This window comes from Rutilus rutilus (genome assembly GCF_951802725.1).
Source record: "Rutilus rutilus genome assembly, chromosome: 7".
NCBI classification, from domain to species: domain Eukaryota; kingdom Metazoa; phylum Chordata; class Actinopteri; order Cypriniformes; family Leuciscidae; genus Rutilus; species Rutilus rutilus.
This window is the reverse complement of record NC_140221.1, coordinates 29,981,883-30,007,365: the sequence shown is the minus strand read 5'-3', so window position 1 is coordinate 30,007,365 and position 25,483 is coordinate 29,981,883. Positions and strand designations below refer to the sequence as shown.

General features: G+C 38.2%; 1 protein-coding gene across 2 annotated transcripts in view; it reads left to right on the top strand.

Annotated features, from left to right (window-relative positions):
- Window positions 1-21,097: 21,097 nt before the first annotated feature.
- atp2a3 (ATPase sarcoplasmic/endoplasmic reticulum Ca2+ transporting 3) overlaps window positions 21,098-25,483 on the top strand; it is a 63,584-nt gene continuing 59,198 nt past the window's right edge. The window contains exon 1 of one of the 2 annotated variants that reach the window (XM_084415019.1): window positions 21,098-21,654. In XM_084415019.1, the coding sequence (XP_084271145.1) occupies window positions 21,537-21,654 (118 nt within the window). In that variant the 5' untranslated portion in view covers window positions 21,098-21,536. The remainder of the gene's footprint in view (window positions 21,655-25,483) is intronic. The other variant, XM_084415018.1, reaches the window with a different exon arrangement.

The window sequence follows — 25,483 nt, the reverse complement described above, 5'->3', positions numbered from 1 at the left end:
TTTTTACAAATTATTTGCATCTTATTGAACAAATTTTCTTCTCGTCTTCTCGTGATACTTGGTTGTTAATAGTCCAAATGACAACTAGTAATAATTCATACAAGATAGCGAAAATGTATTGTAACATCCCACTTACATTTTACGAAAACACTTTAATAGATTTCTTCTATTTTATTAGGTTTTGGTTTGATTTGTACGTTTCTCAACTCATACAATTTAAGATTTTGACTTTTCATAAGACCGGGTTGATTGATAGATGAAAGTCTCACTCTGAGATTAAATCACGTAAGAGTACAGGGGACGGCCAATAAATCTTTATATCTGGAATATCTGTTGACATGTAGAGACCTTTATTTATGGCATGATTTTGCTAAATAGATTAGAAAGTTGCTGAGATTATGTTCTAGACTTAGTTAAACTGACTTTAGCAAAGTCTGATTTCACCCTTTCTCCTTCTCGGTCACTATGTCCATCCCTCTTCCCATAAGGATAAGGTGCAGCAGGAGTTGGAGGGGAAGATTCTCAGCAGATGGAGATAATATGTTGATTAGAGGATGAAAGAACTAGAATAGAGGTTAATAAGAAAAGACCTAGTAAGAAAAGTCCAGAAACATTTTTTGACCTTTTCTTCTCATCTACCCACAAATGTCTATCCATTCCACTCAAGGTAAAACTGTGGGTGGAGACCTTCTCTGAGAGCTCTAGTTGTTCTTTCACCAGTACGTTTCTTCACTTTCCCTCTGATTTGCAGACTCTCTCTAGCGTGTGTTGCATAATGCCACCTACTTCCCTGAACTTAAAACACTTGAGGGCTGTACTGCATGAGCTTGATTCATAACCACATTCAAATTCATATAATACAGAAGGAAAAAACATTATTTTTATGGTATACTTAAAAGGTTTGTACTATCAATCTTGCGATGATATCCGTTATTGCTATTAAGTAGGCTGAGGTGAAGTTCTGCTAGTCATGCTATTATCTCCTCAGTGAGCTCTGGATATCTCTGTAATGTTGACTTCACCCACTCATTGGTTTATTGTGCCACAGCTTCAGTAGAAAGTGTCATTTCTCATTCGCCATGTTTCTGAGAACTTAAAGTGATCATTGAAAATTCTGTCATCGTTTACCAACCCTCGTGTCGTATGACTTTCTTTAATATGCTGAACATAAAAAGGAGATTCAGCAGAATGCTCTTTTTCCATACATTAACAGTGGATGGGGACCAGTTCAGACATTTTGCCAATGCACCTCCTTTTACTGTATGTTGTTCCACAAAGAATAAAAGTCATACAGGTTTAAAACAATGTGAGGGTGAGTAAATTATATAAACATTTGATCTTCCTCTGCCACTCTTTCAAATTTATGAGATTTGATCATTCCTTATGCCATTTTCTCTGTAAAGAATCATTGTGAACACAAATGTCATTACGATGCCTCTAGCTGATATCTAGATATGAAACTATAGCACTCAGTTGGTGAATGGAACAAGGTGTCATTTGGAAAGACTGGATTGATGGTTCAGTGATACTAAAATTGCACCATGTTAATGCCTGGAGCAAGAGCTTGATGTGTAATTGTGATGTTCACATGTGATAGCTTTGCAGCGCTGCAGTCTCTGGTAACCTCAAAACATCAGGACTCTACAGAAATATATAGGGCTACAGGACTGCAGTGCATCACTCCAAGTCTAAAACAGACAACATAAAGTGGGGCGGAGAGTATTCTGCCTCCTTTCTTGAGATTTTCCTCTCTAAGATTGTTAAATTGTGTATTGCTATTATTATTAATATTTATTTCATTGGGGGTGTGGGTGAGGGACCATCAGCATCAGCGAGAAGCATTTCACATCAAACATTTCCTCAGCTTCAGAGTCATGAAGTACAGTCCTTTTAGTAATAATGACTAGAAGTAGTTATTAGTTAGTAGAATTTGCCTGCTAAATGATTCCTTATCTGTAAGTAAAGAAAACGGCACACACCCACTTGACCAACATGAATGTTTCGTTTAATTTACTTAGTGAATGTGAGTTGCCATGCACAACACATTACTTAAAGGGATAGTTCACCCAAAAAATTTACTCACGCTGGTGTTGTTCTAATGATGCTTCTTTCTTTTCCAAGGAGATATTTTTAAAAATGTCCCGCAAACGCTCGTTCCTATAATGGAAGTGTATAGTGACAAAAAAAGATGCAAAAGTATCACAGAATGATCCTATACATTGTATTCTCCAAGTGTTTTGAGGGCAAATTTAAATGTATTATTTAGCGAAAGTCCTGACCTTAGCTGTTGGTCTGCTGTGTAGTGTTAATGAGACTGTATTAGCACAGCAGTTCACACTGGCTCGCCTAGGAAAAGCACACCATTTTGAGAAATCAAGATAATTAAAACACAAAAAAGAAAAGTATAGGTCATTGAGCATTTGAACAACACCAGGGTGGGTAAATAATGACTTAATTGTCATTTTTGGGTGTACTATCCCTTTAAGTACAGTAATGTGACAAGTGTCGAACAAGACAAAAATGTAGGGCAGGACTTTGGGAATCCATTGAGAATTGATTGGGTGGTGAAAAGGGGATGTTACATACCAGAACACAGCAATGACCACGTTTTTTATTACAGATTATTAAGACAAATTAGTTTTGATGCTAGAATGGTGTGCGAATGTCTAAATAACTGACACATCCTTCACAATAAGACCAGGAATATGCATTAAAAGAAAGTAAATAGACTTTTTCTCAAAATAATTTTTTGAATGTTTCAGTCCTTGCTCCGTCACTTAAATCTTCAACTGTGTAAAGACATCAGAGAAAAGAGGAGGAGGAGAAAGACACATGGGAGCTGCTTGGAACAATGAGTCCAAACAAATGGCAACAAGACTGTATATCAGGAAGAAAGCAATTTTAGGAGGGAGGAAAGGAGTGCGTAAAATATAGATAGAGGGGAGAGGTAATAAAGAGAGGCAATGGAATATTTTCAGGATGAGCTTGGTGCATTTCTATTATGGTAACTGGTTTTACGCGGTGGCTACTAGCCATGACCTTCACTGGCTTACAATGCAGGTTTTTTTTTTTTTTTTCATCTCACTCAAAGCAAGGAGGATATATTCTCTTCTTGGATGTACTGAGAGGTCACCTTCATAAGTGATGAATTCCTTTGGCAGTAGGCCTCATTTTAAGCATAATTCTTCAGTTAAACAGCTGAACGTCTATTTTTTTTAAAGGGATAGTTCACCCAAAAATGGAAACTCTGACATCGCAACACATCATTGTTGTTCCTAATTTGTTTGACTCCAAGTTTCTGTTTTCCATTCAAAGAAAATAAACTGTGACCTCCTGGTCCTTATCCATTTGCATTCTATAGATAAGAGCATCTTGGACATTCGGGGGGGGGGGGGGGGGGGAATATCCCTTTAATAGCAGCATCAATGCAGTGTTTTTCAGCCAGTTGTAGATGGAATGAAATTCTATTACAGATAGAAACAGGATTTATTTCTTTGTCTTGCTCCAAAGCACATTTCACTACTACTATATTGGTCTTTCTCTCAGAACTGACTTCACCTCATGCTCAGAAGAGAGACACAGACTAATTAGCACATGCTTCGCAGCAGTGTTACGGATGAACAGGGGGTTCGAAGCTCTCACGCTGCGTGACTACAACCTGACACTGCACACTCCAGAGGAGATGGCTAAAAATGCTGAAACCTGACGCTCTGTCGACTTCAGTCTCTCTGTGCTATTCCACGGGCTTTGTCTCACCCATGAAGTGCTGACCTTGAAAAATGATGAACAGAACACGATAGTGAAAGGGCTTCATGAAAGTTTTAACTCCGGCACCCTTGAATGTGCCAACGGAGGCGGTGGTCCTGTTGCTTCTGTCTTGAAGGCAACATAACAGCAGGATTCATGTGCATGTGTTTTAAGAGAGAAAGAAGATGAAGACGTCTGTGTGAACTGCCGAGGACAGCTGGCCTCAAAACAGAAAAGGATCTGTCAAGAACACCTGAGGACTCACAAAGAGAAACACATTTAGCAAGTTAAATATGCAGCCTCTGTGTCATGCACATGACTGACATTGTAGGGGGTAAAAGTGCCACTGACTCCTGCTTTTATTGTTTACGAGTCAAGAGAAATGTTTGGCTAATTAAAAAAAATGTTACAAGTATTAATAATACAGACATGTTTGTTAAGCTCTGTTGTTTCTCAAGGCTAGTGGAGCTCATCTAATGTTTATGACTTGTGAATTAGCCATTAGCTAGGTTTTTCAAGCTCACTGCTCTTCTCTGCCTCACAGTGTTGGTTAACTAGCAGTTCCACTAAGTGCTAATTACGAAATTGAAGCATTTAGTTGCGATATTGACCTGTTTGTTTGAAACACACGGCACTTTGCATGCACATGTGGGCTGTGCCTGTGTGACGGTGAAATGGACCTTGCCGAAAAGAGTTGAACTGAATCAGGACGATGAGTCATTTTGCAACTTTCAAATTTCTGTCCACGTCCTGTTCGCTGGAGAGTTATTATAATTTGCTTGTCTGCAATATCTCTCTTTTAGAAAATAGCTTCTAACATTTGTGTCTTTATGATCCATCAAAAGAAGGGATGTTATCCCACATATACCCTTTTCACGCCTGAGCCGGTGTCATGAACAGTTTACTCTGCCTGTTGAATCAAATCTGCCTGAGACTAGCCTGCTATCTTAGACAATTTAACTCATTTATTTATGTATTTTCTATGAGTCTGTAGATTCAGGCCTGCTGTGTGAAGTCAATAATTTATTTTTTGGGGGCATTGTAATCTCAAATACCATCAAACTAAACTATGTTAAACTAAACTCATGTTTGTTGCTATTACAGGAATGTATGCATTTGGCAGATGCTTTTATCCAAACTTACAGTAAATTGGTTTACATTTTTTACATTACATATTACCATTATGTGTGTTCCTTAGGAATTGAATTCACATCTTTGGTGTTGCTAGCGGCATGCTGTATCAGTTGAGCTACGTGAGCAGTTGATGTAAAACTACATTTCCCAGAATGCTTGATCATTCTCATTCTTAAGCTTGTCTCTAACCATTTATCTGTGTGTGGCCTTCTGCCCTACTGCCAAATAAGCCTATTTGCATGTCTGAGGTCTTTTGCATTGCAAATCGGCATTATCTCTCCATCATCTTTTCTTTTTTACTTGCATCTATCCATCATTTTGAAGATAGTATTCTCTCATTTCTTCTTGGGATGTCCACACAAAAACCCTATTTTGTCTCACACTTGCAACTGAAAATAAGCAATATCAGTCATCCAAAATATGTGCTTTATCTTTGGTTCAGCTTGGCAGTGCCTCCTTCTCTACCTCATTCCCTTTTTCATTCTCCCTCCCTCTCTCTCGTAATCAGGCCATCGTTTTATTTAAAGCCTCCAACTGCCATTGTGTTCCACAGGGATGTTTCGGCACAGCATATCTGATATAAAGAGAAAGAACAAACATAGCTAGCACAGCATTTTAAGCAGTGAAGGAAGGAAAATGTAACTCGCAATAGTATACATTGGGCCCCAACATGCCATATCTAGAATAAAAGTTTGCTTAAATAACACACGAGCAATGATATTTTTTCGTGACTTAACTGAACTTATAGTGTGAACAATTCAGGGTGAAAAAAGTATGTTAACCCTTGGATTTAATAACTGGCTGACCTTTGTTGGCAGCAATAACCTCAAGCAAACGTTTCCTGTAATTGCGGATCAGTCAGGAGGACTTTTTCAACAGTGCTCTTTACGAAACCGTTTCAGTTCAGCAATATTCTCTGGATGTCTGGTGTGAATCGCTTTCGAGGTCATGGGCCGCATCGGGAGGCGTATTTTCTTCTGCTGATGCCATTCTGTTGTTGATTACTCCTGTGATTTGGGTTGTTGTCCTGTTGCCTCATCCAAATTCTGTTGAGCTTCAATTTGCGAACAGATGGCCTTACATTCTACTGCAAACATCCTCAAAAAAAAATGAAGAGAATACATTTTTCTGCCGATGATAGCAAGCTATTCAGGTTCAACTTCAAAGCAACTCCAAAACCATGATAGCTGCACCACCATATAGATTATAGGTGAGATAAGTTGTTGATGTTGTGCTTGCCTATTTTTCCTCCTTTCTTTTTTTCTTCCTCGCATACAGCTCAACTTTGAATTCGTCAGTCCACAATTTTTTTATGGAACACCCAGGTGCTCTTTTGAAACTTCATATGTGCATAAATGTTTTATTTTGTTTTTGAACAGCAGTGGTATCCTCCATTGTGTTCTCCTAAACTTCATTCTTGTTTATTGTTTATAGACACGTCAACAATACATTTGTGTGTTTCCGATTTTTTTTTTTTTTTACTGTAAGTCTTTAGCTGGCAATCTCTGATTCTTCTTAATAACAGTGAGTATTTTTCATCTGTGCCCTTGCAGTCATCTTTGCAGGACGCCCACTCTTGGGATGAGTAGCAACAGTGCTTAATATTCTCCATTTATAGACAGTGTGTCTTGCTGTGAACTGATGAACGCCAAAGCTTGTACCTTTTTTAACCGTATTCGTAAGATTATTCTCTTATTCTTAATTTTATGTCTTCTAAGATCACTTTTCTAAGAATTTTTAATAGGATAAGGCGCCAACACCTCCAATCTATTTGAATAAGTGTGTTTACATGAACATTTAAAATCTCTGTTTCGCTAAATGTTTAGGTCAGAATGAAATTCTACTAGTCCAGTTTTTGCATAGTCTCACTAATAGACCTAGATCATGATTTTCAGCAACTTCGTCAACAATCTAAACAGCTGTTTATGAGCACCATTCTTTGATTGCACACAACAACAACAAAATAATTATGTACACTACAATCTCAAGGCGTATTTAATCTTTCAAATATTCGATTATGCAATGTGTCATGTATACTTGACAAATGAAGGCTGTAGCTCGACTACGCACTAACCCGCAGTAGCTCCTTTATAACTGCAAATGCAAACCGATTCTTATTAATTGGAATCTGATTATCTTTTGGGAAAGTCCTCAGCTTAGGGCGTCACATACCTTTTTCCCTTGCACTGTGAATAATGCTGCACTGTTTGTGTGTTATTCGTTTAATATTGTTGTTACTAAGGGTTCACATACTTTTTCCTGATCTGTACATTCTATGTGGACATCTATTGTTGAAATGTGTTTGTAGCAATCATATGAATGATGCAACACACTTTCAGTGTGTGTGTGTTTTGCAGGAAGGTGGCTCAGTCGCAAGCTGACATCGTGACTACTTGTCATCCCATCAGTAGGTTTCATTAAGTGTTGCATTTACGTGAGCTTATTATGACTATGTGCATGCAAGTAGTCAACAGCGCTAATTGTTTTGGACATATCTGCTGCCCTTATTATAGGAATCTGAAGGGATTGAGAGGTCAGTGGCTGTGTGTGGGTTTTAATTGCGTTTGCATGTATTTGTGTGTGTGGGAGAGAAGGGTGACTGTGGGCATGTGCTTTGCATGTGTCGAGTGAGTTGTTTGTATATGAGTTGGTTTGTTTGTGTGTGTGGGGTGTAAGATGGAAGAAAGCAGGCTGAGTCATTGGTGCTGCATTGGTAATGGGTGCTGGATGAGAGAAAGAGAGGGAGAGAGGGAGGGAGGAAGGGAAGCCCACCCACTGCCTCAATATCACAGACAGCAAAAAAAAAAACATGACAAGAAACCAGCTGGATATGCAAGAGAGGAGAGGGTGACGTGATGCTGTGGGGTGAGGGTGTTTGGATGGAGTGACCAAATGAGGCATGAAGATGACGCACTGTTTGATGGCTATTTCAGTGAACAACTGTGAAGATGAAGATTGATCGCCCCTTATTACTGAGCTGTGTGCATCTGAACTCATCTAAAGTATTAAAGAACAAAACAAATCTCATCTCTCTCTCTTTCCTCTCCTTCTCTTCCTGGGAAATGGAAAACAGTCAGCAGCACAGCACATTTTGTGAGAAACGCTTCACTTCCCCCTCAGTGCTGAAGGCTATTCATGAGCTGTGGCAGCTCTTTGTATGCAGGGTTATTTTCGTATTTCATTTCAAGAAATCTCTATTTGCATTAATGTTTGCACAACTATGTTGTTGTGGCGGCAGCTAATTAACTATTATTTATTACGACCAATAAGACTAGACTAGTTTATTCATGCAAACCATACAGTATTCATTCATTTCATTGCAAAACTTAAAGCGTTAGTTCACCCAAAAATGCTGTCATCATTTACTCGCCCTCAAGTTGTTCATCTCAAGAGAACAAACCTCATTGGATCTTGCGGAAGCTTAAACGTGCTGCGTAACACATGAGAATGACCCACATATTAATTATTTTTACAATCTCTTTATGAACTTTTTGAAGTATCAAAGTGGTAGTTGCGTAGACTGTCAATTGAGGGGCAGAAATTTCTCCGATTTCATTAAAATATCTTCTTTTGTGTTCCGAAGATGAACGTAAGTCTTACGGGTAATTGATGACAGAATTGTAATTTTTTGGGGGTGAACTATCCCTTTAAGTTGAACTGATTGACAACTGAACTTAGTGAGCTTTTTGATTCTGAATATTATTTTGCGAATAAAGCGCGTTTCCATCGCATGCGTTCATAAGAACAAAACTGTCAATTCTGTGGAAATTGGTGCAAAATAGGAAGGATTGTTGGAGCCACTGTGGCTTTTTTATTAAACATAGAACTATATATATATATATATATATATATATATATATATATCTATCTATCTATATATATATATGCTATATAGTGTTGACCAGTGCAACATTTGATACGTTATATAATGATGACTTTTCTAAGCAAATTTTTCAGTCACATGACTTGAGGCAAAGTTTTTTAGGTTTTATTTTTATTTTTTTATACTCATCTATGAATTGTAATTTATGCACACTTCTTTTTACAGAATAATAATAAAGAAACTTTAAGCAAGGGTTAGGGTTAGGGTTGGGTTAAACCATTTTTTTTTTTTATGTGCATTTTTTAAGTTTTACATTTTGTTCCCATTTAGCACTTTTAATGTGATACCCCTAAATTCACATAAAAATATGTGGATGGAAACCTGGTTATACTGTAAAGGTCCTATATCAATTATGAATTTCACTTTCCTAACAGCTATATCTCTCCAAATACGGCTGAGCCTGCAAAACACATAATTAGGCCCATTTCCCTTGAATACCTCCATGTCATGCCGCACTGAGCGCTTGCCACTGATGCCAAAAGCTGAATGCTGAGAGCAGCACACTGAGAGTACACTGTAAAAAAAATAAAAAAAATAATTTTACAACAATTACATGATTCATAGCACAGAATGGAGGACATACTCAGAGACACAAATTGAAATACATTTGTTATGTACTTGAAGTTGGTAAGGTTTGTCCTCAAGCGATGGATTACAGTGAATGGTTATGAACTGTGATTGGCATGCATCTCAGGAGAAACTTTATCTTTCAAACTGGCTTATTGAATTCAAAGCTGAAATAAATTGAGTTAACATTGTTAACTGTGGGTTTAGAGGCTTGAAAAATGCATCTGTTGTCAGTTGATGGTGTAATCCTTTGAGCTATGTCAGATTGGAGTGAATGTTACATTTTCACTCCAGGATCCTGACATAAAAATAAAATAAAACTCTAGGGACGAGATTTACTAAACAGGGCAAATTGGCGTGAGAGAACAATTCAAATAAAGCGCTGATGGGAGTGGAATGTTCTGCACATGCTTTTCACTGCGTGTCTTTAGTAAATCCTAGTTTTTTAATGCCAAAAGAAGGTTTGCACTCGCGCAAATCTTGGTTTCCAGAAATACTATAGCTGTTATTGACACAAATGAACATATTCTCTTTTGCAGTAAACAGTGCAGCTGTAATCACAACTAGAGCAGACTGCTGTCCAAATTTCTCAAATAACAGTAGCATATGATGATGATCTTATAAATCTAGATTTTAAATATACAGTATTGTCCTTCTGTGAGCTTTATCTGAATGCAGTATGTCTTATCTTTCGGTATCCTCAGTTTATTTTATTTCATAAAGTCTTATTAACTAATGTAAATATTATTTTATGAGACATCTGACAAGTCCAATTTACTTATGATGGACATTGCATCCCAGTATATTTCCATCAATATCTGCCCTTGTCTAACTTTACACCATAATTTAACTCTTTAGAATTTGTAACAAACTGTAGAAAACAAAACAACAAAAAATATTAGACAGTGATTTGAATATTCCCTGCTGTCATCTTCAGCTTGGCATACTTTTGCATGCAAAGCTTTGTTTGATTTTCAATCTTGAATCCTGTTTGCAGAGGGTCACATCCTCCCTGGGAGGAGCTCTTTGCTTTGTAGCGCAAAATAAACGTCTACAGACCTGAAAGCCAAGAGTCACTGAACTGAGTCAGTGAAGCCAAGAGTCACGAATTTTACGAGGTGGCTAATTCGTACAAATTCGTACGACCTCACTCGACCAGCATTTTTGCTAAATCGTACATATTTTACGAGTTGCCCAATTTGTATGAATTTGTACGAATGACCTACCCCTGACCCCGCCCCTAAACCTACCCATCACGTGGGTTTAGACAAATCGTACGAATTTGTACGAGTGAGGTCGTACGAATTCGTACGAATTAGCCACCTTTTAATCACTCGTACGAATTCGTACGAATTGGTTGTGAGATAGCGTTGTGTTAGACTTGAATTAAATTCAGTTTCACGGTCTTGTTGGTAATGTGCATTCCACACGTCCGTCTACGTGATGTGAAAGAAAACGGAACTCGTCGGACCAGGTGGCCTTCTTCCACTACTCCAAGGTCCAGTTCTGATGCTCATGTGCCCATTGTAGCCGTTTTCGATGGTGGACAGGGTAATCATAGGCACTCTGATTGGTCTGCGGCTATGCAGCCCCAAACACAGCAGAGTGTGTTGACACATTCCTCCTATAATGATCATTTGGTGTGACTTGTGCCACAGTAGACCTTCTGTTGGCTCGGACAAGACAGGATAGCCTTCATTGCCATCTAATACCCAGATCTGAATTTGTAGCCTTGTTAGAAGATGTTGAGTGATATTCGCTTCACCTGTAACTGGTCATAATGTTTTGGCTCATATATACTGTATAACCTGTACACACACCAATCCTGTGTGTGTGTGTGTGTGTGTGTGTGTACTTGTACAACTATCTTTGTGAGGACCAGTTTGAGTTTTAGACCGTTGGAGTGAGGACAGAGAGAGTAAAGTGAGGACATGTTGGCCAGTCACGGTGATCATGGTTGCCCCTTTAAAGGCCTGTTTGAGGGTCAAGACTTGGTTTTAGGGATAAGGTTATAATTAGGTTAAGGGTAGGTTTAGGGTAAGGGTTCGGGTTAGGCACTTAGTTGTGATGGGTAAGGTTAGGGTAAGCGGCTAGAGATTGCATTGTGTCAATGAATGTCCTCATAAAGATAGATGTACAAGAATGTGTGTGTGCGCGCATGTATGCCCGTTATATACATAAGACATACATTAAATTAAGATTAATTTAATATTTATAAAATAAATCCTTCTTTGTCCACAGTTATTTCCAGTATAGGGAACTCATCATTTTTAAATATATTTTAATCTTGGCATTAATTTATTCATTGCACAGCCTGCATAAAGATGGTGATGACAGGAGAATTGTTATAAAAGTTGCATCATCAGTCTGGTTAGATCGCATGAGTCGAATCTGTAGCTTCTTCACAGAGAAGACATTTCTGTTGTACATGCGTGTACGTGTTTCTCTGAGAGAAGGGATTCAGAGGCATGGTGTGTGACGGAGAAAAGTTCTCTTCACTTCCTGTTGATAAGGTGCGGAGGGCTGCTTATTTGACATTTCCTCTCTGCAGCATTTAAAGCATATGCTGCCAGACCACTGATAAATGAAGAGAGCACTCTGGGCCTTCTGCCTTGACATTCCTAATTCTGTTTTAATAATGGGAATTAGACTAAGTGCAGCTATTATTCTTTTTTTCTCATGGTCATGATGGAAACAACAAAATTAAGATGAAGTGATATTAATCTTAGGCCAGTTATAACATCAGCTCATCTCATCCCTCCAGAATTATTGTCATTTCATTTGAAATGAGGTTGACTAAATGCTGTTAGTCATATTTGAGGCACATTTATAATATGAAATGCCAGTGATACCTGGAGAATATGACACTGTGATCAAAACTACCAGGAAAAACTATTCAAGGACATCTAATTTTACAAACACTGTAGCACATCTTAAATGTTATCTTCGTTTTATCAAAATCTCAGTGCAGGCCTCAACCATTAAAAAAAAAAAGGTCAAACGGGCAAGAAAATGACACATCCCAGAGGACCAGATCTGCCGCTGGATAGAGCTCACATCCGCCCAAGATGTTTCATATCTAACTCTCTAGATCTATAATTCCAAAGCATTCTATATTCTTAGTCTTCAGGGACTGAAGTTATGCTGTCTTATTACTCTGAGAACAGGGAAAAAAAAGCGGATCAAGATTTCAACAAAAGTATTAAGCAGCAAAACTGTTCTCAGCATGTTTCTTGAGCACTGAATAAACATATTCAGCTTTTCAAAAGTTATTTTAAATTGTAATACTATTTTACAATATAATTGTTTTTATTTTTGATCAAATAAACTCCTCCTTGGTGAGAAAAGAGATTTCTTTCAAAAACCATGCATCCTTTTGAACGGTAATAACTATACTGTATAAGATTGAAAAATACTTTTTCAAACTTTTTGGACTTTACAAACTGTTTTATTCAGTGGAATGGAAACACTCTTTACCCAAGACCCCAATACTTAATCCGTGTCACCAAGACAGCCACAAGACGGAGTTCATACCTCTTTAGTTGTTAGCTGGATGTTTAGTTTGGACTGTGCATGATCCTGCTGTACCACGAGAGTTGAGAAAGGCGAAGTTCTTTTCAGTGTGGTGTACAAGCTGAGCACCTTAAACACAGAGGAAGATAGAGTTCTGTCAGAGTAGAGGGAAATGGAGGAATAGAGAGAAAAATGTCCAATGATCCCAACCAAATTGACACAGTGATGCCTTTAGGGACATGTTGTGACTGTGTCAAATGATTCTGTCCTAGTCAAAGCTGCACAAAGAATGTTTATGATGTTGTGTCTGTTCTTGTTGTTTACGAGTGCGGCTTTTACAAAAGAGCAGCTGAATGCTAAAAAATACATTTCAAAAATAGTATTTTAAAGCTGTCATAAGGATTTCCACAGGGAGAAAGGTGAGAGAGATGGATAGCTGTTTGGTTTATTTCAAAAGGGAAATTCTTAAGATAACAAAACAATTCACAACAACAACGAGACTTTTTAGATATATTGCTTTGTGTTCTACAAAATAGAGAGAGAAAGAAGGCCATAGGCTTGGAAATTATATAAATGTGTGTAAATCACTTTTTATTATTGGCTGAACTATCCCTTTAAGGTGAAAACTGCTTTCTCAGTCATCTTACGGAGAATTAGTGCTGAACACAATGTGCTGCTATATCTGACTGATTTATAAATAGATGAGCTGCATCATTAAAGGGGTCATATGTTAAGCAACTATTTCCTTGATCTTGTGAGATAAAAGAGAGTTGTTTTATGAAAACATACAGTACTGTGACTTTCAAAACTCAGAACTTCCTTTACAATGAAAAAAAGACGATATATATTGAATATTAATACTATATGACAACTCACATTTACTTCTCAATGATGCCTATGGTTGTTCAGAATTCTTTAGAGAACATTAGAAAAGATTATATGAATCTGGAATCTAAATAATGAATGTCTTTGTTGCAACATTGTAAGTGGACCTCAGGGAGAAAAAGTAAATAAAACAATTGAAAAGACCTGTTTTTTTGTGGTTATAAGAGAAAGGGAAAAGAATTACAAAATTATTGCATCGTGACCTGGATATCGGTATAATATTGTAAAGCCGGGTCCTTCCTTAACGGTCAGTAAGGGAGAAGAAAAGCGAAAAGACATTCACTGAAGCTGCAGTCGGTTCCTTATTACAAATGATATGACTGAAGGAACGCTCGTAAGAGAGGTAAAGAGTGAGAGAGAAAGAAAGAATATGGAAATGGAAAGAGGATAAAGGAAACGAGACTGAGAGAAAATTAGAGTCATTTTAAGAGAAAGCACGGTGATCCTTGAACCAAACAAGTTGACAGGTGTGTATACTCTGTTCAAAAGCCAGAGTGTGATTCACTAATCACTTGGACATGATCCCTCCGTTGGGTACTTCATCAAGGGGGAACTTGAAGATCAGTCGCCCATGTGAGCGTGCTCTGCTCATAGGGCAGGTAATCAAAGGGAGGTAGAGTGTAATTAGAGAGTCAGATCTGTTTCCTATAAGTCCCAGTCTCTGGAGCATTGAAAGATAAGCTGATGACTTCTGCACTATAGGAAGTCTCAAGGTTGTCACACAGAAACGAAGTCTAATTAGATACCTCGGGAGATGAATATAGACATTCATTTTACTAAGTTTGTTTTTCAAAACTCTGGAGCTTTAAAATGAAATATTAATATTTCACGAGTCAGGAAAAGTATGTAAAATATGACTGACCTTGGGCACATTTGCATCTTTTATTTCTTTCTGTTGTGTGCTTTCTTTCTTTTGGAATTCTTTTGTTTTAGCTCCAGTTATTGTGAAGCATTCTTGCCTTTGTGAAAAGTGCAATAGAAATGAAAATTATTGTCATAATAGCCTCTTTAACCAATTTTTTATTCTTTTTTTCATTTGACTGTTGATATGACGTTTGTTCATCTAATTGATCTTGCTCTAAGGTGATACACAACAAGGCTTCTGGGAGGTGAGTGGCATCTCATCCAATAGGGCTAGTATCAGCCATTTTAAGAACCAATCATAGGATTGATGTTAAATTGTACATTTAATGCTTTGCTACATGGACATGCAAGTAATACTGAAGTGATCAGGATTCATTCAGAATTAATTCTTGTTTCAGTTAGTTGCCCAGTTAGTGTGCTGCATTTCATTGCTCCTTTTTATCTGTCTCTGGCCTGTTTCTGAAAGGCCCTTCTTTGCCTTTCTTCTTCCTCATTTCTTCGGTAGTGCAGTGTGCCTTCGTTTACACCACAAAAAAAAAAAAAAAACACTGGCCAGCTTAAGCAGCTTTGGCTTTGTAAATTAAGACCAGCCTGCTCTCAAAATCGATAAGCTTTTTCTTTACCACTGGGCTGTTCTGTCAGTTGGAGCCGAGTTATCAATGACACCAGCTCCAATTCAATCTCTCTCTTTCTGCACTTTTCATTCACACATTCTTTTTCCATCCCTGATTTTGCCTGGCCTAACTCTTTTATTTTTTCCTGAGCCCTTTTCCCACTTCATCTGTTTGATAGAATTTGGTTTATTCCCTCTCTCTTACTTTTACTTTTACTGAGTCTGACTGTCTATTCCTTCTCTTTCTGTCTATTATTTATTTTTTCAATGCACAGCAGCTTAACAACAGTGTTTTTGTTTAGTATGAAAACAGACTCCAGTACAATGAATGGACAGGTTGAACTACAGCTGCTTAGCATCACAACATTGATCCAAATCTCTTTTTTGTCACAGTGACAAAAAAACCAGTGTAAATAAGAGCAATTTAGTAGTTCAGACCTGTGCACACTGATTAAGACTTTAATAAAGCAGTTGAAAAAAAAAACCTAACTGTTGTTTTTTTGTTTGTTTTTTTACTGTTATAAGCTAGGCTATATTTTGTTGTTGCTGCTGATTGACTGTCCAAAACTTTCAATACGCCTTGGAAACCAAACCCACCATGCAAATGTGGAAGAAAAAAAGACATTGAATAAGGACATTTTGATAAACAGGAGAGAACAACTAAAACTGCCAAATGCATAACTGTAACAGTTTCTCGAACGACTTCATTTTGTCCGTCTGGATTGATTGAATCGTTGTCTTTTGCTAACTGCTGCAATCTCACGTGACTGACAGGTTGCTGGAGGGAAGGAATTATTGCCCAGCCATTGCGCCGGTTCACACATCATCAGAAAAGAGATGTCATGGATCCTTTTCTCATTTTCGGGGTTCTCAGAAGCGGAAGTCGCTATAGTTGGGTAAACTTCAGAGAACAGAGACGACAGCAAAGATATATTTTGTATTTCCATTTGCTTCAATAGCACAAGAAAAAATCTGTGAAAGAGTTTCCACGACTTTCCAAAAGGAGGACAAATATAGAGAGATTGATTACATTGGTCAGAAGAGAAAAAAATGTCAAATATGCCATCACTCCCTCAGCAATTGTATTAGAAGCACCCTCACCAAAGCGTTACTTTGTTTATTGTCATTTACTGCCAAGGTAATATAACACAAAATAGATAGCGTTATAAATGTGTATTCCATTTTTTTGAACATTTGCGATGTTGATAACTTTGAAAACGCATCATCACAATCTGTGAAACGGGTCCATTGTCGAGGGGGAGCGGAAGTTTTTTGATTAAGGATAATGGCGGGAACATGAATTTAAACAAAGAAATATGATACGCATGAATAAATCATTTATAATAAACACTGCAATATTCCATAAAAATAAGAATGGTCAGTATTGATAATAGTGACTTTAAATTCACCTCTATTCCCTCTTTTTTCTCCTCTGGCCCCTTTTGAACGGAGATGAATCTTGAATATTCAGAAGTGTAGTTGGATAATCCACAGCATCACTCACTGAAGGTTGCACATTGTTCTGTTTTTTTTTTTTCTCTGAGAGGATAATTACTTTGATTCAGAGTAACACTCAAGGTACTTCATGCATGCTTCCTCCTGCACCGTGTTACGTACCTTCTGATGCGATTAATTAACTTTGATTTAATTTACATCTCTAGATTTGTTGGGTGCCGAGTCTATCATGATGTTCTTTTCATGTTTAATGGAGGTGCATTTTAGTGGGCAATGTTTTATGTTTCAGTGCATTATGAAATAACAGTACTTCTAGTAATGGTTGTCTACGCAATACACCATCCTTCCCTCTTTTGCTTTTGCTGTCTTGCTAATGCTTTCCATCACTCTGTGGTTAAATTTGCTTTGAACATAAGTGCATGTGCTGAAGCACTGACAATGTCAATGTCATTACAATGCCTCATGTCTGAAAGACCCTTCACAGAGTGAGTGACAGCTCTGCAAGGGCTGTGATATGATGCGCCAGAAAGTGGAAGTAGTGGACTGGAACTACAGAAAGACGTGCACAGACAATGTGAAATATTTCAAAACCAGCGTCACACATTTTTGAGGCATAAAATGTTCATTCATATTTGTTTGTAAACATTCTTTACTTCATCTACAGAAACCAGTAGCTTCTGGGAAATAATGTCACTTGCCATGGACTGAAATGAATAAGATCATCATAATGAGATGAGAGCATAAGTTATGTTTAGTGATGTCACTTGAATTGGCCACCTGGCTGACTGGCATTTTAACAGTCAACAACTTTCACTGCATAGTAATTGGTTCATTATAGACTGTTTGATTCCATTAGGCAATGACTGATAGATGAAAATTGGCAAAGCACTGATTGTGTAACTCTTTTGTGCAAGTAATATATAAGAAAGATATTTGCACAAGAGCCACACTTTAAAATATTTGAAAAGGTTTTATCAGGCAATGTTAAAATAACTGAAAAAGAAATGTTATTGAATTCTTCTCTCTAGATTCTCATTACTTCATCGCTGTGTTTCTCAAAAACATTCCTTGGTTTTGTGCTCTGATTGGCTAAAATTAAAAAAATGATTGGATTACACTTAATTGTTACTCTGCAATTCAGACAAACCTCTTTCTTCCTCCTCCCCTTTTCCCCCTCTCATGTTTTATTCCAGTCAGGCAGACTGGCAGACGGCGCATTGGCATCCCCTGGTACCATCCTGTGAAATGACTACTGCGTCACAGATGTAATGTGCTTGGAGTCCGTGTGTGTAACAGGAAGAGAGAAAGGATGATGAAGTGCGTTGTATTTGGTTGGGACGGAGTGTAGGGGATGCTAGCACAGGCACAGTCTCTCTCTCTCTCTCTCTCTCATTCTTTCTCTCTGTCAGGTGCAGCTGCTGCAGTCTGGGGATTAGTCTCACTCCAGATCTCCTTGAGTCAAAGTCAATGAAGGTACCGCATATACTGTGCCTGTAGCAGATATCACAGCGGCTCTTTCCCATCACGTCACAGCTGGTGGCCGCAAAATGCTGAGACTTAAAATGATGTCACTTATTACTTACTGTTTCTATTATTTTATAACAATAATTTGCCTTTATTATGTATCTTTAATATTGATGGCAATGGCATACTGGTGGATTAATTTCTTTACATATGAAAGAGAGAGAGAGAGAGAGAGAGAGAGAGCATCCCTTTTGATAGAAACAATGTATGTCTTAATGGTATACAAAAAAAAATTAAGCGTATTTAGTAACTGATTTCCATAATGCAAAGTGACGGTGAGACCAGCCAGGCTTGAAGGCAAATGCAGCTGGGAGGCTCACAAACCCGAGTGGAAAATTTGGTGTCTGAAACTGTAACTCGCACAGACATCCATTGTACGCCAGTGTGGTAAAATAGTAAGGGAAAAGGGGGAAGGATTTCCTTTCCGTAAGGACTTTGGCATTCAAGGATTTCCCTTCTATTTTTTCTCATTTAGGGGGAGGGTAGATTGATTTTGATGTCAAATATATAATGGTCACACTGATTTTATGTGAGTGTCCATGGTGAAATTGTGTTGTCAAATAAACTGTACACATCAAACCTTAAGTTTTGCTATCAATGTGTATGAGACTAGCTTTCTTCATCACAAAGGTTATATTTTAAGAATGGACAGAGGAGCGAACTGTCCAATTGCAACTGTCAACAAAATGAGATTTCTGCAGCTTCATGCTAAGTCATTTAAGATAGGAAGCCTGAAAGAGACACATCCCACCCAGATGCTAAACCTGCATGTACTATTGGAAATGGGAAGCGGCAACTGATGTGAATTATGTCCTATTAACATTCCTTTCCAACAAGGCAATCTGATCGATCCATCAATTTGTATTAGCGTGCTGCCTCAAGCCACTGGCTTAACCCAAGAAGACATCTATCTATCCAACTCTATGTGGAGTCAAGAAGGGAGTCAATATCTGAATTGATCAAATGCAGGAAGTGGTCTGAATACTGATCACCATTGTGGTACGACGATGATGACTAAAGTAGGCTCTTTTCAAGTAAAGTTTATGAAAAGCCAGAAGCCAGTCATTATTGAGTCTGGCTTTTGCCCTTTGCTTCTGATCTGAACATAATGATGAAAGTTATGTTTTCAGTGGTAACAGCTGGTCCTAGATCAGCACACAAATCTTATGCCCAAACAGAGCTCCTGTACTTTAGTGGAAGCTGATTATGACCTGGATAGGTGGAAAGAGACCTGGGCCATTTTGAGATAAATATAGTCCTCAAAAGCACATTGTGTTCTAGAGGCAGTGGGTTTAAAGTAGGGTATCGTCAGTACTATCTGAGAAGGCTTTGTTAAGACAGTGTTACTCTGTAGAAGCGTAACTATAGGAAGATCTGTGACCAGTGCACTTCTATATTTTAATCCGTGGCATACACTCTCTTTTTCTTGCGTACCGGTACTTCTCAAAAATATTTTAGGATTACTTATAGGTATTTAATACTGGAAATTACATTACATGTAATTTTGCATTTACACGCCTTTAACCAGCAGATGTGCTCAGTGTGCAACGTTTTGGAGCGCTTTGACACAGTGAATCACTTTGTGAAAAAAATGTATTCAAAGTTTCAAAAAGACTCACTTTTCCCATCATACTGTAATCTGCTGATTGCCTACACAAAGCTCAAAAAATACTAATCCCCAACCCATTAGTTGTCAACATGGGGGTCAGGGCCCACTTTAGGGGTCCTCAGCAAACTTTCGAGGGGGACTCAAGATTGCTTAATATGTTTTAAAATAAGACAAAACAAGCTTTAAAATAATCTAAAAATAATCTCAATATTTCTTATTTTAATTCAGCTTTAATATTTTGGAATTTTATTATTTTAATTATAATTATTTTAGTTACTTATTTCAATCTGGACACTCCTAATGTCAGATTTTTTTTCTTTTCTTTTTTTTTACTTTTTTAACTGAATTTTTTAATATTGTTGTGGCCTTGAAGTCAAAAAGTTTGAGAACCACTTCCCTAATCCCAACTTTATGGCATTGGTAGCACTTCCTCATAAACTGCATTACTTCCTGTCACTATCCATAATATTTCTGAACTCAGAACTGAATCAATGCAGGCTGACATTTTATTGTCGACTGCGTGATTAAGTTTCCCAATGAAACCGGCTTTGGAGCTGGGGGTGAAAAGAGACCAGCGAGGCCAACGAGGGGAGGTTGGTGGAAATGAACTCAGGTTCAGACCAAGCAATCAAACCAATGTGAAAACAGTCTGAGAGGTGAAAAGCCAAGTCAGGTGGGGCTGCCAGTCTCATTTGTGATGCCAGCTTTGACCTGACTATTACCTCATTTCCCCCAAAGATCTCCTATCACTTCTGCAGGCAAGGTTGATGTAACCTATAAAGTTTCTTGTTTTAACATGAGTTTAGTAGTGTATATTTTCTATATATAGACATTGCACAGGGACAGATGAGAAACTATGAGCCAGGAAAGAACTGGAGCACCTTGTTCTAAATCCATCTCCCCTTGTACACGGCTGTGATAATAGTGTTTTCCTTTTAAGACAGTTCTCAGTGCTTTCACCTGAATTTTAGGATGACAATTTTGCAGTTTGCAGCATTAGTAAGTTTCAATTCAACAATTCCTCGCATTAACAGTGTAGCCTACATTGCCCTATGCATTTAATAAGCAAAGGTAAACGCAATTTGTAGATGTCAAAGGTTTCATTACAGTGGATACTTTTAGTTTTATTTCATAACGGCCAGTTAATGGTTAATATATTCTAGATAACGTTACATTAATCAGAGGCAATCTTGACACAAGTTTGAACTGTGACGGTTTGACAAGCCCACAGATGACGCGCTCGGAGGAACTTACAGGCTTCCTTCATCCACGACAAACTGCTCAACGTTTGATTCTCCTCCTCACACGGAAATTAGTTTGGCGCAGGTCTCGATTACGGCGGTTTTTCTTTTTCATACACATACAGCGAACGCGAGCCGCCTTTCACTTCTCTCAGGTAACGCCAGCCAATAAGCGCTCGCGAACGGTGCTCACTGCTCAAACAAGAGCGAGCTCACGGAAAAAGAGGCGGGAACCTCGCGCACCTTCAGAGGACGCGGAGCTCGTGCACGCTCATTCACATCGCTCGGGCTCGCACAGTCACAGTCACAACAGCTTCACGGGCTCAAACCGGCGGCTTGCAGAAGGGGCAGGTGGACGTCTGCGCAGACTACCACCTCCGCTTGGCGGTCTGAAAGCACCTCGGTGGAAATTTAGCCACTTCTCACAGCCCCTCCGTGATCTCGGTACCATTTGTCACAAATACATGCCGTTCAAGTGCTCGTAGTAAACAGTTCCTCGAGATGGAAAACGCCCACACTAAATCTACATCAGAAGTTTTAGCAAACTTCGGTGTGAACGAAAACACTGGACTCACGCTGGAACAAGTGAAAAATAATTTTGACAAATATGGACCTAACGGTGAGTAACCTCTCATGTATTTACCTGCCAGTGTTCAGAAGTGTTTACCGGCGGTAGAGTTGATCATACGCAGAACACGCGTTTCCTACAGCGGAAGAAAGTTGTTCTTTACAATAGGTGGATTTTGTCTCCCTTACATGATAAGAAATAGAGGGAGAGAATGAGATGCCAGCATGGTGAAGTCCACAGCGGAGTACATTGCTGATGAGATCTCCAAAATGATGGATTATTATGATGCAGTGTCTCTAAGTTTTGGACTTTTACTAAGAATAACCTTGCAAGGTGATGCTTTGTTCAAATGACTATGAGGGAACAAAATTCTTGTTTTCATAGATAGTTTGATATGTTCAGCCTGGCTCTCTTTTATGAGGTGGGACATTATGACCAATGAGACCGACATTTTCCATTCTCCCTCTTTTATTACCCTTAGTTTGAATTCAGGCAAATCCAAAGTGATTGGCGCTCTGTAATATAACGTTACCTGGCCGTGAGCCTTCGAATGGAAAACCTTCTGTTGAGGTGTCTTAGTGCACCAACATTATAGGCCTGCAGAGATGCAAGTGTCCACGTCCTGCAGGATTTCAGACACCCCTCATAATAAACCACCAACTCCCACACTCAGAAGTTTCTGGCTCAAAGGCATGTGCAGGGAATAGCCGTCCTTTGAAAGGGAAATATTGTTTCAAGAGATAAAGAGCTAGATAATTTACCAGTGACCAGCATTATACTTGAGAAACCTGTTTTCTACTTCCTCAGTGAGACAATGTTCATGTTGAAACAGTTCGCATCAGGTTACGTTGCCCTACTACCTCTGTTTGATACGCAGGACACTTACTGCACTAAATGAGTCTGTTTTTGCGTCATATTTCATTAAGGGATGTGGGTTTCTCTTAATAATATGGCAGAATCTACTATATAAGAGAACAGGCTTTACATTTCCCTGTTGTAATAGCCTAATGGTGATGAGAATATATTGTGTTTTTTTTTGTCATCTGAAATTACACCGGAAGGTTCATTTGTTCGGTTCACATTGCATGATTTATTTTGCAGGGGTGAGAAATTGAGAGTAGTATAATGAACAAGCATGAAAGAGTCTGTGTGTTTATCTCATACATATGTCATGGTTTTGATAGCATTGCCCGTCTGTCCAAGTTTCACTGATATCTCATCTTATTGGCTACACTTGACCGCAGTGGCTCTGAAAAATTCTCTGTGCAAATATAGCCTAATACTTTTTGTGTCTGAAAATCTTTTGAAAAGCATTTATCTCTCAGTTTGTCAGTGTTGCTTTGTGGTGCACACCCAGAGTCATATCAAACTCTATAGCAGAATTTGCACTTTGACACGTGACATGTTTTCCACTACAGCACTTTTGTTCATACACTAACCGCTTGCTTGATATTCAAATTAGAACGGTGACACCTCCAAATGAACATACAGTAACAGAAGATATCATATCAACTATCATTTATTAGGAAATGAACATGAGCTAGTGTCAGCATGGGGCAGCCCATCACAGATTAATAAAGAATCCTCATTGCATTTGATCTCCCTGCAGACTCTAATGCTGCATAAGCACATCGTCCCATGACTTTCCACTTGGGTCGGTTAAAGCAACAGACTCATTAACTTGTTACACACACACACTCAGCAACACTCAACTTTAACTGGGCTTTCTTTGTCGTATGCTCTCACTGACCCCCCACTAGGTGTTTGAAGTAGGTTCCTCTTTAAGATGGACAAAGATTAGGTTTGAATTGATCCCTAAACATCCAGTGCAACAACTTGTGTGCAAGATACAACAATAGATTGGATAGTTGTGTGGTGGTTTGTGTCTGGGTAGAGCTGTTTTGTAACATGATTTGGTTGAGACATCACAGCTGCCTGAGGCTGACTTTTACTTAATGGAAAAAGAAACATTCTTGTTGTAGATGATGTGACTCTCGCTTTGAGCCATCAACTTCCTGTTTGACATGCAGCTGAATCTCACTGGGAATACCCTTTCCTCTTTGACCTGTTTAACTTTGCTGTATGTTTTGTAGTCTATTTGTATTTTTGTGGATGTATATCAGAATGCATTCAGAAGATGTTATCTTAAGTTGATGTTATGCTTTAAAATGACAGGTGTTATAATAAACAGTAATGCTTTTTGACATTTTGTTTCAAGTAAATAACTAATTGGCCTGTGTTCTCTGATGCATTTTTTTTTTCCTTTCAAATTTTGTCTCACCGTCTTGTTTATATGCATTTTGTGTATGTAACACTGTGCTTTTGTCCAAAGCCTGTGTGTTTGTTTTCTGTGTGTGTGTGGGTGGGAAATGCTCCAAACCCTTTTGAGATTATTCTGACACGCTGGCACGTTGTTAATGCAGGCGGACAGGAGGTTTTGTTTACCATTAAGCCATTAATCATTATTGTATATTAGCACCCACATTTTTTTTCCCTAGAGGTAATTCTGACAGGCTTTTGCAGAATGCATCTGAAATCTAACATCAGAATTCCTCAGAAAGCATTCCTCATTCCACTCTTTTTGTTCAGTGGGAAACCCTATGTAAAGTTAAAGGGTTAGTTCACCCAAAAATGAAAATTCTGTCATTAATTACTCGCCCTCATGTCATTCCAAACCCGTAAGACCTTCGTTCATCTTCGGAACACAAATTAAGATATTTTTTGATGAAATCTGAGAGCTTTTCGACCCTTCCATAGACTGCAATGTAATTGCATGGTCTGGTTGCTATGGCTGGTTCAGAAAGCTCTCGGATTTCATAAAAAATATCTTAATTTGTGTTCCGAAGATGAACGAAGGTCTTGCGGGTTTGGAATGACATGAGGGCGAGTAATTAATGACAGAATTTTCATTTTTGGGTGAACTAACCCTTTAAGTTACAGCATGTGACATTCCTTGAAATTATGTATGACTAGAACATCCTACAGACTAGGCGTAACATAGGCCTATCAATAACGGTTTCGCAGGTATAGCACTGTACATCTTTGAACTTCCTTATAAGGTGAGTTCTATAGGAATAGTTCAACCAAAAATGGAAATTACCATAATTTACTTACTCTCATGTTCCAAACCTGTATGACTTTTTTTATTTGGAACATAAAATATATTTTGAGTTGTGTTTTTTCCACATACAATAGAAGTAAGTCAATAACCAAAATGGTTTGTTTAGCAACATTCTTCAAAAAAAATGTTATGTACTGCATAAGAAAGTCATGAATGACATGTGGGTGAGTAAATGCAGTCAGAATTTTCATTTTTGGGTGAAATATCCCCTTAAAACTATCCCTTTAAAATTCGAATGAATACAAGTTAATTTTCTTTTTAAGATCTATTGTATTTACATCAACATTAATTTGAATTGAAACGATGCTTCCTGTGGAGCTATTTACACTAGCGACACAATTTGTCTAACAGATCAAATACTTTTATTCTTCCTTTATCCATTTAACTTTTTCATCTCACCCTCATGTCATTTTGACCCAGTATTGTCATCTTTGTTCAGTGAAACACAAAATGAGATCTCAGTCAGAATGTTTCAGCAGCGCTTTTATTACAATGAAAGTAAATAGCGATTTTAATTGCCTAAGTCAGCGCAAAATATGAGAAAGTAGAATAAAAGTAGTCCATATGACTTTTGAATCCATTCATTAGCAATGAGGAACATCCAATATTGAGAACCTACAATATTTGAATTGTATAAAGTCATTTAGCCAAGCGAGGCGGATGGTGCAATTGCTAGTAAGCGTGACCTGTGTCACCCAGAGGAGCTGGGAAGGATAAGAGTATGAGCAGCGGCTTCATGTGGACACTTCTCAGACAGGG